Here is a 12572-nt window from a genome sequence, read left to right as displayed (position 1 = left end):
ACTACAGATCGCGATATTTTTAATATTCGTCGCTACCGGAAGCTCACATCTCCCGTGGGCTTCCAGGTCGACGATAGTCCCCCCAGCTATATCCGATCAAGATGACGGACATGATCTTGCCAAAGGGCATTGTGTTCAATAGAAACGATATTTACGCAGAAATAGCAAAGTACGACATTGTTCCACTAGAACAAATACATGCTGCCTGTCATGGTTAAGATAAATCCTAACTACACTCGACGTGATTAATACTAATCGTGTTGCAGTATTTACCACGACGTCCCGGGAACTTGTCGACCCTACCGCGAGACGGCTCGAGAATTTTTGGACTCGTGTCTTAGGTGGTGATCGCCGCTATCTTCCGGGAACAGTTATTGCACGACTTTTCAAAAGCATTTCCGAGGAGGAAAGCTTCGTCAAATTACGAGGACCACCAAACCGATACGAGCCAGTAAGTTTTGTAACGTGAAGTGGTTATCAGTACTAATCCTTAATCCTAAAGCCTTCGCCTCCTAGGCCTGAGTCGAAAGCGGAATCGGCCCCTAAAGTCCGAGCTAACCCTGAGACATCAGTGGGCGGGCCTTCTGAACCCGGGTCAAAGGGAAAGGCGAGGTCCACGAAGTCTACGCCAACATCTACGAAGCAGCCACATCCTATTTTGAAGAAACCTAGGGGACCTTCAAGTTCTGGGCCACGGCCTACAGCTCGATTTGTCTCGCCGCCAGGATCTGACGGGGAGGGCGAGGATAGTAAAGACGGTGAGCTTGGCTCATCTGGGAGCACGGCGGTGAACCACAGTGGTGATTCCAAGGGTTCTACCAGTTCGACAGCCAAAGAAGAAAGGAAGAAGGCGAACAACACGACACCGAAGAAAAAGATCGTAGCTTCTACGGCTTCTAGACGTAGACCTGCTATGCCGCGCCGCATTAGTTCCCAGTCCTCTGGTGCTGTCAGTGGGCCTGACGGTGGGCCAAGGGACGGGAGTTCTTCGTCTGGCTCGAAGAATTCGGGATCGCAAACACCGGTCCCAACGATCCCGGAGAAGACAAGCAAGGAAGGGGTTTCCACAGCGAAAGAAGGGGCTGAACGGTTGAGTGCGAAGGCGGCGGGAAAACGACCGGCGATTCGACCATCGTCTGATAAATCTAGCACCTCGAAACCCAGCTGTCCCCAGACTAGCGGTACTAACAACCGTCAATTAGTAAGCGAGGCCACGACTTTTCACCCAGGGCAGCCAAACCCTGCAGCGAATACCTCTAAGAAAACGACCCCAGACGATGCTAAGCATACGAAAACGAGACAAAGCGGGTCAACTCATAGAAGAAGTGATGCACAAGAACGACCTCGCCCAGGAATACCCCACGTCATGACTCGATCGAGATCGGATGTGGGTGCTTCACGGCGGAGTCCACAGGATGGCCTTCCACCACACCAAAGTCTAATATCATCTAGCACGACGACCGTATCTAACACAACAGCTCAGGGTACAATTATCGAGTTTGACGAGAATCCATCTGTTAACGAAATCGTCGCGAACGCAATGCAGGGAGCTGAAGAAGATACTGAGACTAGCTCCCGAAGATCTGGAAACTCTCTACGTGATGCACGATTTACTCCTACGCAGCCAAGCACAGCGCCGACCGTACCACTTGGCCGATCCAAAAGTCAACTTACCCTTCTGCTCGAACGGCAAGGCGAGAAGAAACCCCGCCGATGAGTTTCATTATTATACAAACTCGACGTTTCAAAACTATTGTTATTCGTTTAAAAGACACTATACAGGATGATTACAGCGGGCCCAGAAAAATACTCGGGCATGAGTGTATATCTACATTTGAAGCGCATTTTCTTAGAGGTTTTTGGTAGGACACAAAAGGGGAGATGATTGGGGGCTGTACAGAAGCATTGGCACTTACATACAATGCATTGCACCGGCGTTACATCAAATATCATCTAAGTCAGCGCTGGGGAATTTTTTTTTTTTTTGCTTTCAGGCATCCGGAATAAGTGTAGCGGCGAAATATTGGAAGTGTACATGTCACCGAAATACATGTTCATATTCATGTCATTTGGTTGGAAGAATTCCCTTTTACATGTGACTGCGCTTCTTCCCGAACCCTATCGAATATTGATCAGATAGTTGAGAAGGATATGGACAACATCGTCAGTTGCTAGGATCCTCTAAGGACGAGCTCGAGGGGAACGAATATCGAGAGAGGGAGCTGAGCGCGCTCCTACAACAGGAAAATTTCCCTCGTCATTTTACTCTCCTTATCAGCAGGTGGAATGCTAACAATGGCAAGTCGTCCGAGGGGTTCGCGTTTTTCTAAGCTACCCTTTACTAGTTCGGCTCCATCTTCCAAAACCCATGCGCGGGCCAGAACCCCTGCTGGAGAAAAAGCAGGGTGTTCGGGTCAGAAGACCAGAGGACTAACGGATCCCAGGTGGTATGGAATTTGTACATATGTACATCAATCAATCAGTACTGACTAACGAGGCTGGGTGCAAGGGCAGAGTGCCGCCGCAAACCGATGGAAAACGTGGGAGCAATAAAAGAACATGGCCTTGCAAGGATAAAATTAATCGACCTGCCGGGTCTAGAAATCTTCCTTTCTTCCTCATACATCGGTCGCCTCCGTTTCTTTTCCTTTTTTTTTTTTTTTTTTTCAAGACTTGCCCAGGCTGCCTCACCTAGGTAGGTAGGTAGCAAGGCAAGACATGTCATGACATGGCAGGTTACGCTGGTTACGTAGCCAAGGTCGCCCTTTTCAAAACTCGCACCGAATCCAGGCCGAAGGAACAAGGGATCATTTCACCGATAACTCCAAAATGACCCGAATGACCCGACGGCCATAAATCAGCAAATATGTACCAAGCGAGGAAGCGAGAGGGTACGTAGGTAATGGTTTGATAGGTGAAAAAAAAAATTAAGAGAAGAGTTAAACAACGAGACTACAAGTTCACAAGGATTGACCGGAATTAGTAATGTCGAATTCTTTACTTCCGGGATCTAGGTAATTATACCACAATCGAATCTAAAGCATACATCCGCGTTATGGCCTTGCCGCATCCCGAGATTACCTTTCCCGATGGCTAGTCGAGATGGCAATGAGATCATGTACGCTACCTGCCTAATGTACGCTCTTGGAAGAAGCAAAAATACAATTGTGTAGGAATGCTAAAAGGTGCCAAGTGCCAAGACCTTCCAGAACCAAAAGAAGCCCGCGTCTTTCCCTCCCCCCACGCGCGCGGCGTCCACAACTTTGCGGCCATGCGGCCACCCGAAAGGGTTCACCGGAACAGGAACAGGGCAAGGGCTCATTTTTCCCGGTCGAAATGAAAGATGACCAGGCACTCAATGTCCCAAACAAACGCTACAAGAAACGGACCTACCTTAGCTCGGAGCCGCGCAACGTGATGTCAACGGCCCCTGTCAAAGTGATTCAAAATGCTTGACCGATGAATGGGCAACCCACGTTGCGCGTATCAGTACCTAGCACCCAGGAATATAAATATTTACATAATATGTGGGAGACACAACATCGTTACCAATTATTAATGTGTCTATGTGTGTACGCACACCGGTAAATATGGGTTGAACAAATTAACAAGCAAGATCCATCATGGGTATCCGTGTCGACGGCTCGTATATCGGATATCTACCTACAGCCACCCACATCCATCTTCTTCTCCGTCGCCACAAGACGTACAGTATAGTGTGTTCTGTTGCCTACCCAGTCAGCCAGTGCGGAGTCCGGGTGTACCGATATTCCCACCCGATACTCCGATGGCTCCTTTCATATATGTAGTAGCAGTGTAGCGAAGGCGTCCAAGACACCGAACTATTGCGCACTCGAGTAATAGGTTGTATACGAGAGCGAGAATCTAAGACCCGTCGGTGACGTAGGAAGCCCACATGGATAGTCGAGATAGAAAACTTTCTCACATAAGTTGGAACCATGTGCGCGGCACAGGGTCACAAAAGCAAGGTCTCGAAGACTGGATCGCCAGTCCCGCCGTGTTGCCATCCGTGGCGGTGTCGTCAAAGACTTCGTTAGAAAAGAAAATCAATCACATTTTTTGAAAATTTTATTTCTCTCTTGCTTTTCCCTGTTTCTTTTTTTCTTCCCGACTTTAGTAAGATCTCTAATCTGTCGGTTCTGTAGATCTTCCACGTTAGTCACCTACCTAGTCCGTCCTTCCCAAAATCGTGGGGGCCAATAAGGCGGGAAATCCTACCGTCGCAAGATTCAGGCAACCTGCCCTAGACGGACGGCGCGGCTCGATTCGCTCGCCCTTAACCCGCCAGGATTCGATCTCTTCTCATATTCAGGGGCAAGGCGGGTTTTATGTCATCCCTGAGACGCTGCGCTAACAGGAGTAAGTCAGATCCATCTAGGTAAGCTGCGCTGCTTCGAGCTTCTATAGGTATTTCAGAACAAGCCCTCGGATTATGCGTATTTACATGCATTACGTCCGTTCGACTCATTCGCTTACTCGCTATCTGTCATATATCAGCTTACACCGCATACCGCCACGCACGCACTCCCGCGCTGGTGGTGTGAAAATGTCAAGTCGCACCGTAGCATAAGACAGATCCCGGGTACGTTAATGTACGATCCGTAAAAGAATTGGTAGCTGAGATATGATATGTCTGCCGCTCGCCTACCTGCTTACCTACCTACCGAATGACTATAAATGTAGAAATCGTGTGAAGGGATGGGAATGTAGGTAGGCTAGATTGCTATTCTAGGAAGTAAGGTGTAATATCTACTCCGCTACTATAATATCCGTGAATGTACCTACCTTCACTACTTCAGCGCTAATGCACCCGTACGACCGCTGGTCGCAGACCCCTGAAAGGCCAAAAAACTTAAACTTCCAGGGCAGTAGCAGGGCTACAGCTAGCCGGCAGCGAACCCCATCCATGAATGCGGGAAAGGACCCACAAACCCCACGTTCGAATTGTGTGTAACAACCTCTTTGAAAATTTCATCAATTTTCATATAGAATTACACCTGATCTTTAAGTGCTGGGTGCAACTTGGGAGAATACATCCTACAGTGTCCAAATCCAAGAAGGTACATCATGAAGAACCAACGACGTCGGGAATAGGGATGGCGATTATCACATCGAGTACACGTGTAAGGCAACGGCATAACATGACTTCGACTGCAGCGGCGTCTCCGAATCATCATAGAAAATGGCTCCATTCCCATCCTTCCGGTGCCTGACTTAGGAATCCGACAAACCCGGATGGATGAGCAAGGAATTGATACACTACGTTGGACCAGCTGGCGGTTCGACGGTTAGGTACATGACGCCGTATCATCCCATCTCATCTCTGTGTATCGAGTAGGAAGGCGTCGAGTATGGAACGATAGATTTCCATCCAGCACCGCAGAACCCGTTCTACCCGTTCAATGGCTTGCAATTCATGCGGGGAAACATCATCGCTGTACTGCTGTCGTCAACAAGAACAACAAACGCCTCTCGCTACCCCTCTAAAGTCACCGCCGTTGCAGTCAACGAACAAATAAAAAAGATCATCAAAGTCCATTTCAAATTCTGATAAGAGCCTCTCTAACCCATTGGCCGAACCCTAAACCCGCAAATCCCTATCCGTCCGTTTACATGAACGAACCCTGACGAGCATCACCTAATCACCCAGCGGAAGCGTAGTCATTGGGCGGATCGCAACTGCTCGTATCCAGGGGGGTCGCTAGAAAGCAAAGGAGGAGGCGGTCAAGTCGCAAGTCCTCTTTCAAAAGCCGCCATTCCTCACCGCTTCCCAGTCGGTCGGGCACAGCACCCAGGTGAACCGTAAACTCGCTCATAAGGGCACCCCGTAAGACCGGCGTAGTAAACAAGTTGCATGATGGAGAAGTTAGGCAAACTAACAAGGCAACCTTTTTGACGTATGTAGACAGGATCTAGTCGTAGATAGATTGGAAATAGGCCTATCCGTCGGGTGCGACGTGCTACATCCGGAAGACCCCAAATCTGGTATCACCAGGCTGGATATCGTTCCTACCCGACAGCGCGGCTCTCAATCCCAGCCCGAGGTAGCGCCTCGTATGCTGTGGCGGGATAACACCGTCGTCCTACGATGGGAGGGGTAATGATGTTAGCATACAACACAAACAAGACGAGATAATACCAGAGATAAGCAAGTGAACCAGTTAACTTACCCATAACCTAGCGGAAGAATAAACCGCATCGCTCTCCCTCTCGATCCTATCCCTCAACTCCGGATCCGCCTTCTGGCCCACCGTCTCCATAACGCTAGCCAGCTGCTCCCCGCCCATAACCCCGATCCTCGCATTCGGCCACATCCACAAGAATCGGGGGCTGTAAGCCCGACCGCACATGCCGTAATTACCCGCGCCGTAGCTACCGCCGACGACGACAGTAAACTTAGGCACATCAGTGCAAGCCACAGCAGTAACGAGCTTGGCGCCGTGCTTCGCGATTCCCTCACGTTCGGCTTGGGCACCGACCATGAAGCCCGCGATGTTCTGCAGGAAGATGAGCGGGACGCCGCGCTGGGCGCACAGCTCGATGAAGTGCGCACCCTTCTGCGCCGACGTACCGAATAGGATCCCGTTGTTGGCTACGATACCCACGCGCTGCCCGTAGATGCTGCCGAAGCCTGTTACTAATGTCGACCCGTAGTCCCGCTTAAACTCAGCGAAGTGCGAACCGTCAACGATGCGTGCGATTACCTCGTGGATCGGGAGCGGCTTGCGGAGGTTCGTTGATGCTATGCCTAGCAGTTCCGAGGTCGAGTATAGAGGTTCGGAGTAACTGGTTGCTGGAGGAGTGGCTTTGTGCGGCCAGTTTAGGTTACTGATACACCGTCTTGCTAGCACGATGGCGTGAGCGTCGTCTACAGCTAGGTAATCGGATACCCCAGATACCGAGGTGTGCATGGCACCGCCGCCGAGCTCTTCGGCGGATACCTCTTCACCTGTAGCGGCTTTGACGAGAGGTGGACCGGCTAGGAAAATATGACCTTGACCTTCCACAATTATATTCTCGTCGCTCATAGCAGGGACGTATGCCCCACCCGCCGTACATAACCCCATGACGACGGAGATTTGGGGGATCCCTTGAGAACTCATCCTCGCCTGGTTATAGAAAATCCGACCGAAATGGTCGCGGTCTGGGAAGACGTCTGACTGGTGGGGAAGATTCGCACCACCTGAGTCTACCAGATATATGCAGCTATTTTATCGTTGTGTTAGAGAATGTGTATCTTACTAGGTTCATCTTATCTCGACATCCGATGTAGATAGTTCAGGTAGTTTACTTACGGCAACTTATTCTCCTGAGCTACAGCCTGGGCTCTCAAGTGCTTCTTCACAGTGATGGGGTAGTAAGTGCCTCCTTTTACCGTGCTGTCGTTCGCTACTATCACACACGTGACGCCCTCCACAACCCCAACCCCAGTAATGATGCCTGCCGCGGGTACGTCCGCCTCGGGGTAGAGTTCGTGGCCTGCTAAAGGCGATAGTTCCATGAACGTTGTTCCAGGATCTACTAAAGCCGTCACTCGATCTCGCGGCAGCATCTTTTTCCTCGCAATGTGTTTCTCTCTAGCTTTCGCGGAACCTCCTTGCTGAGCTGTGCGAGTCAGCTGCTCTAGACGGGCCATAGCCTCTCCCATGAGCCTCTCATTTTCCTTAAACTCGTCTGAGGTCGAGTCAACATTGCTCTGTATGACAGATATAGCATTCGCCTGGTACGGGGCCGTGTAAGACGCGATAGTTCGAGCGGGAAGACGGAGGGGTCGATGAGGGCGTCGAGAGCATTGTCGGGTCAATTGGCGAGAGAAACCCAACAGGTCCCTCGAGCATCTTGGTACGGACATTTTGGAGGTATCGCGTGTTCTGCTACATGCTTCTATTGCATTATTTTTTACGAAGAAAAGTTAAATGCTCTTTGGCTTTACTAAGGAAACTGAAAGACATTGGCATCTGCGGCCAGTGCAGCTGACGTCGGGATTCCAGGGAAGGAATGCAGCACACACCGTCGGTAGCCGCTATGCCGAGCCCACCCGCCACCAACCTCTGACGCCCCTTACACCTCGATAAGCCGACTATCGATTACCGTCAGCCATTGTAGCTACCTATTGTTCCATTATACAATCGTAACTTCCCTTTCCCAAACTTAACAACTTATTTCATCATCCCAACTATTCGTTAGCGTATCCCAATCCACGGCAAGTATGAAGGCATTCCGAGCCCTAAACCGGCCAACACGGCTCCCCACAAAACCCCCAACCCCACGTCCCTCCTCCTCCCTGCCAATCTCACCCATATCCGCCTTCCAAACCCGAACCTTCGCATCCTCCAAACACCCCAAGGACTTCACACCCCCCAGCACCGCCGACCTCTCCGAGCTGCGCGAGCGCGTGCAGGATTTCACGCGTCGGGAGATCACGCCCGAAGTCGCTGCGCACACTGACCGGAGCAACGCGTTCCCGGCGTCGATGTGGCCGAAATTAGGGTCCGCGGGGTTCCTGGGCATGACGGCGGATGAGGAGGTAGGGGGGCTTGGGCTGGGGTACCAGGCGCACTGTGTAGTGATGGAGGAGCTATCACGGGCAAGTGGTAGCATCGCGCTGAGCTACGCGGCACATAGTCAGCTATGCGTGAACCAGCTGCAACTCAACGGGTCAGCGGAGCAAAAAGCGAAGTATTTACCTGAGCTTATCGCCGGGACGAAGGTCGGGGCGTTAGCTATGTCGGAGTCTGGGGCTGGGAGCGATGTAGTTGGGATGCGAACGAGTGCGAAGGCGGTGGATGGCGGGTTTTTGATCTCGGGGACGAAGATGTGGATTACGAACGGGCCGGACGCGGATGTCGTCGTCGTGTATGCGAAGACGAAGCCGGAGGCGGGGTCGAAGGGGATCACGGCGTTTATTGTCGATACGACGGCGGCGGGGTTCAGCTGTGCGCGGAAGCTGGATAAGATGGGGATGCGGGGGTCGAATACTGGCGAACTGGTCTTCGACTCCGTGTTCGTGCCTGAGTCGAATGTCCTGGGACAGGTCAATGGTGGTGTGCGTGTGCTCATGGAGGGGCTTGATCTCGAGCGTCTGGTTTTAAGCGCGGGGCCTTTGGGGCTTATGCAGGCTGCGCTTGATGTTGCTCTTCCGTTCACGCATCAGAGGAAGCAGTTTGGGACGCCGGTGGCGCATAACCAGTTCGTGCAGGGCAAGTTGGCGGATATGTACACCAAGTTGCAGGCTTCGCGCGCGTATACGTATGCTACGGCGAAGGCGGTGGATGAGGAGAGTGTAATAAGGACTCAGGATTGTGCTGGCGCGATCTTATACGCGGCAGAACGGGCTACGGAGTGTGCGCTGGATTGTGTGCAGTTGTTGGGCGGCATGGGGTACGTCGAGGAGATGCCGGCGTCGAGGTTATTGAGAGAGTGAGTTCCTTTTTTTTCTCTTTTTTTCTTCGCGTAAATGTCAACTTCCGTCTCCTTCTCCATCATCTCCAGCTTCTTCGAAACTATCGTGTAGTTGAGTTTCTTCGCATTACTAACCATGTTTCTAGTGCCAAATTATACGAGATAGGGGCAGGAACGTCAGAGATACGTCGCATGGTTATTGGGAGAGCGTTTAATAAGGAATACGCGCATCTTGGTGCATGATTCCAGTTAGGTCAACTAGTAAATGCATAGGGGGCGGCGTCTTGGGAAAATGGATGTTTTAAAGTTGTGTAGGTATCAGTAATGAAATTATTATATAGGTAAAATCTACCTCTTTCCCCAAAAACGGTACGTCATGTGGTTTCTTCTCTCTGATGCTCTGTAGCTCGTATTAAGAAATGTAATCGGTTACTTGCCGCCTCTCCATCTTTGGAGTTAGGATCCTCCCGGTCCAAAGTGAACTCGATGATCTGGTTCCCTATGGACACGCGTGTGCTGGCTATTCTGCCATACATATCCCAACAATTTCCTTCAAGTGTTGAACGGTGAGATGGGTCGATTATCTCAGCCCATGAACTCTTCTCTTCTACCCCGTCTACCCCGTCTACCTCGTCTACCTCGTCTACCTCGTCTACAGCACGCCATCGCCAGCGAGGCTTGCCGAGAAAATATTTTGAAAGGAGGGATTCGGATATCTGCGCCTCGCTGCGACAGAGGTTAAAGTGTATGTGGGCATTATCCCAAGCGAGTAGAAGGCTGAACGATTGATCTACATCACGAAGGTATTCCATCCCGAAGATTATAAAATACGGTCGTTTGGGAATTTGACGAAGTTCAGTGTTGAACGTGGCACACCCGTATGTGGTAGACCACATTATCCCATCTTCCATAGCCATATCCCGAAGTGTGATTAAAGAGTCGAGGTCGCAAGCTTCTCTTTGGAGCCCAGGATATCGCACCGTCTTGATTCGAAAATTTCTTAAGTTATCTTCTGCTCTTCCAGCAGCGAATCCAGCGGGGAATGGATAAAGACCTTTAGTGATAGGAATATTTTGCAAGTGAACACCCCCGATTCCGAATCGACCCTGTTCCTCAATAGGGAGGTTTTTGTGGATATATATCAATTGAGGCCTACCATCTGCAGGACTTTTTATATCCCAAAAAATCCTCTTTATAGGTTTAAGTGAAGGTGTAGCCAATCTTGCGTACCTATTCACTAGGGGTAGGTGAGAAGTCAACATCGGTGGTGATTTAACTAGCTGTATTGACATTTGACCGCTGAGAGGGCTTCGGACGTCTAATACATTTAGCCTTGCATTAAAGATCTCGCACTCCAAGTTCCTGTGGTATAGGTGAGAACCTTCACCATAGAGTTGTTCTGTGAGAGGGAGATAAATCTGGAGCCCCCTGTTGGTAATTGCAGACGGATGTCCAGAATCGAAAACGCTTTCTTTGACTTCTCCCGCTTCCGAAAAATCGTCAGGTGATGAGGCAAACACGCTTTGAAGCGTCCACGCTCTGGGACTCATTTCCGGAACGGTCCAGCACAGCAATGTGTGATCATCCGTTTCTTTGAGAATTTCTTCTTGTAATCGGATGAAAGCTTTTGGGCCCTCGCCATATAAGAGCGGCATGCTGACATTGAATAGCCCTAGGAGAGAGTACGCAATGTCTTCATCGCGAGTGCTCCTTCTATGAGCTGCCCAGGACATTTTCTGCGCGGTGCTATACCCGGATAAAGACATGTAACCTTGTGTCAATGACGACGGGATCCTGGTGACAGCGGAAACAACGCGTGATATTTCTTCTTCCTCGAGTAGGCCTATGTAACTCCAGTTAGGACCATAGAAGCGGAGTTCCTGTGGTGCAATCAACTCCTGCAGCGTCCAAGCTCTAGTAAACCATCTCGAGACTTGTGGATTTTCATCTCCTATTGAACGTGTGTGCGGAAACTAAAAGCATAAGCATTAACCGGTATATTTATAATTTAATGTGAAGTTATATTAATTGACGTACCTTGTCAACATCGACGAGGTAGGCGTAACAAATAGCGGAATCTTTATACCACTGGTACATTGAATTAATCGATTCGCTGAGCTCAGCACTACTCGATTTATCGATACAGCAAGTGTCTACCCAAGCCCATTCGAGGCCATCCTCTTTCGCTTGCTCGCAAGTGTAGAGAATCTTCAGGTAACCCATCTTGCTGGGGCCGTTCCCGGCTTGTAGATCCTGAAAGCTTACTTCGTCTTCGCCCCATGTGTGCGAAAGGATTGCATATTTACGTTTTGGGATAGCATTACCATAAAACTGATGTAGTGTGATTGTTTCGACGTCCAACAAATACATCGCGACCGTGTATTGATGTTGAAAAACTATAAGGAATATTCGATGAAAGCAAAGCCTTGTTGGGAATCATGGCATTCTGTCGAGGCTGCCTGAACTTGCCAGCTCAGCGCCAGCTGCCGGCGGCAAAGGAAGAAGGATATGCAGCTTTGATTAAGGCATGTTGACACCCATCACTTGAAGGCATCACGTAATTGACGGACGACCTATCACACAGCGTATCTCCATGGTGTCTGTGATTGGTGAAAATATCCAGTCGAGTGATCTAGTTTATGGGACTGTCATAAACGCGCCCTTGACTCTTGAGTGCATGTAGATGAGAGAGCAAGTTCGGTCGGTCTTACCAGTAGTAATGCAACCTCTTCAGACGAATGACAGAAATAGGCCGTCCTAGAACATATGAGAGTAACACATTATCTGGAGAGTTTGGAGTGGTTTGGGGTGATTTGGTGGGTGGTTTGGTGGATGGTTTGGTGGGTGGTACGGAGTGAGAGAAAGATTAAACTGAATTAATTGATGCAATCCATGCAACTTCACAGAAAGTCATGTGATCTTGATCTATATATTTTTGATAGATGCATTCCATTCATTTATCCGAGATAGAAAAAAAATAATCAGATAACAGATAGATAGGTAATTATCAATTATCAAGAGTCAAGAAATCTCAAGAAGTCTTATCTACCTAAGATTCCTTCTTTCTACAAAGTTCGGACGGTCGCATCCATCACCTACCTATTATTACTAGGTAGTTCATTCGAACAAGTAAATCATTACCGTCTACC

The 12572-nt window shown here is 49.7% G+C and overlaps 4 protein-coding genes across 4 annotated transcripts; 2 read left to right on the top strand and 2 right to left on the bottom strand.

Moving 5' to 3' along the window:
• GGS22DRAFT_125378 (uncharacterized protein) lies at positions 1–1741 on the top strand. Its single transcript, XM_047958326.1, has 3 exons — positions 1–213; positions 267–451; positions 503–1741. Exons 1-3 carry the CDS (start codon positions 102–104, stop codon positions 1715–1717), a joined length of 1512 nt encoding a protein of 503 aa, XP_047820017.1. The 5' UTR covers positions 1–101; the 3' UTR covers positions 1718–1741.
• Positions 1742–5607: 3866 nt separating this feature from the next.
• On the bottom strand, positions 5608–8002 carry GGS22DRAFT_125312 (carboxyl transferase). The gene is made up of 3 exons (XM_047958324.1): positions 7317–8002; positions 6192–7227; positions 5608–6104 (listed from the first exon to the last, which is right to left on the bottom strand). Exons 1-3 carry the CDS (start codon positions 7871–7873, stop codon positions 5982–5984), a joined length of 1716 nt encoding a protein of 571 aa, XP_047820016.1. The 5' UTR covers positions 7874–8002; the 3' UTR covers positions 5608–5981.
• Position 8003: 1 nt separating this feature from the next.
• On the top strand, positions 8004–9769 carry GGS22DRAFT_125316 (acyl-CoA dehydrogenase NM domain-like protein). The gene is made up of 2 exons (XM_047958325.1): positions 8004–9441; positions 9570–9769. Exons 1-2 carry the CDS (start codon positions 8231–8233, stop codon positions 9664–9666), a joined length of 1308 nt encoding a protein of 435 aa, XP_047820015.1. The 5' UTR covers positions 8004–8230; the 3' UTR covers positions 9667–9769.
• Positions 9770–9797: 28 nt separating this feature from the next.
• Positions 9798–11793, bottom strand: GGS22DRAFT_187415 (HET-domain-containing protein; the record flags this gene model as incomplete). Its single annotated transcript, XM_047964586.1, has 2 exons — positions 9798–11396; positions 11461–11793. The coding sequence occupies 2 exons, from the start codon at positions 11791–11793 to the stop codon at positions 9798–9800; spliced, it is 1932 nt and encodes a 643-aa protein (XP_047820014.1).
• Between the last annotated feature and the right edge of the window lie 779 nt (positions 11794–12572).

The sequence above is a fragment of the Annulohypoxylon maeteangense genome (genome assembly GCF_022496945.1).
Source record: "Annulohypoxylon maeteangense strain CBS 123835 unplaced genomic scaffold GGS22scaffold_6, whole genome shotgun sequence".
NCBI classification, from domain to species: Eukaryota; Fungi; Ascomycota; class Sordariomycetes; order Xylariales; family Hypoxylaceae; genus Annulohypoxylon; species Annulohypoxylon maeteangense.
Note: the sequence above shows the minus strand (reverse complement) of the source record. Positions and strands in the feature narration are given on the sequence as shown.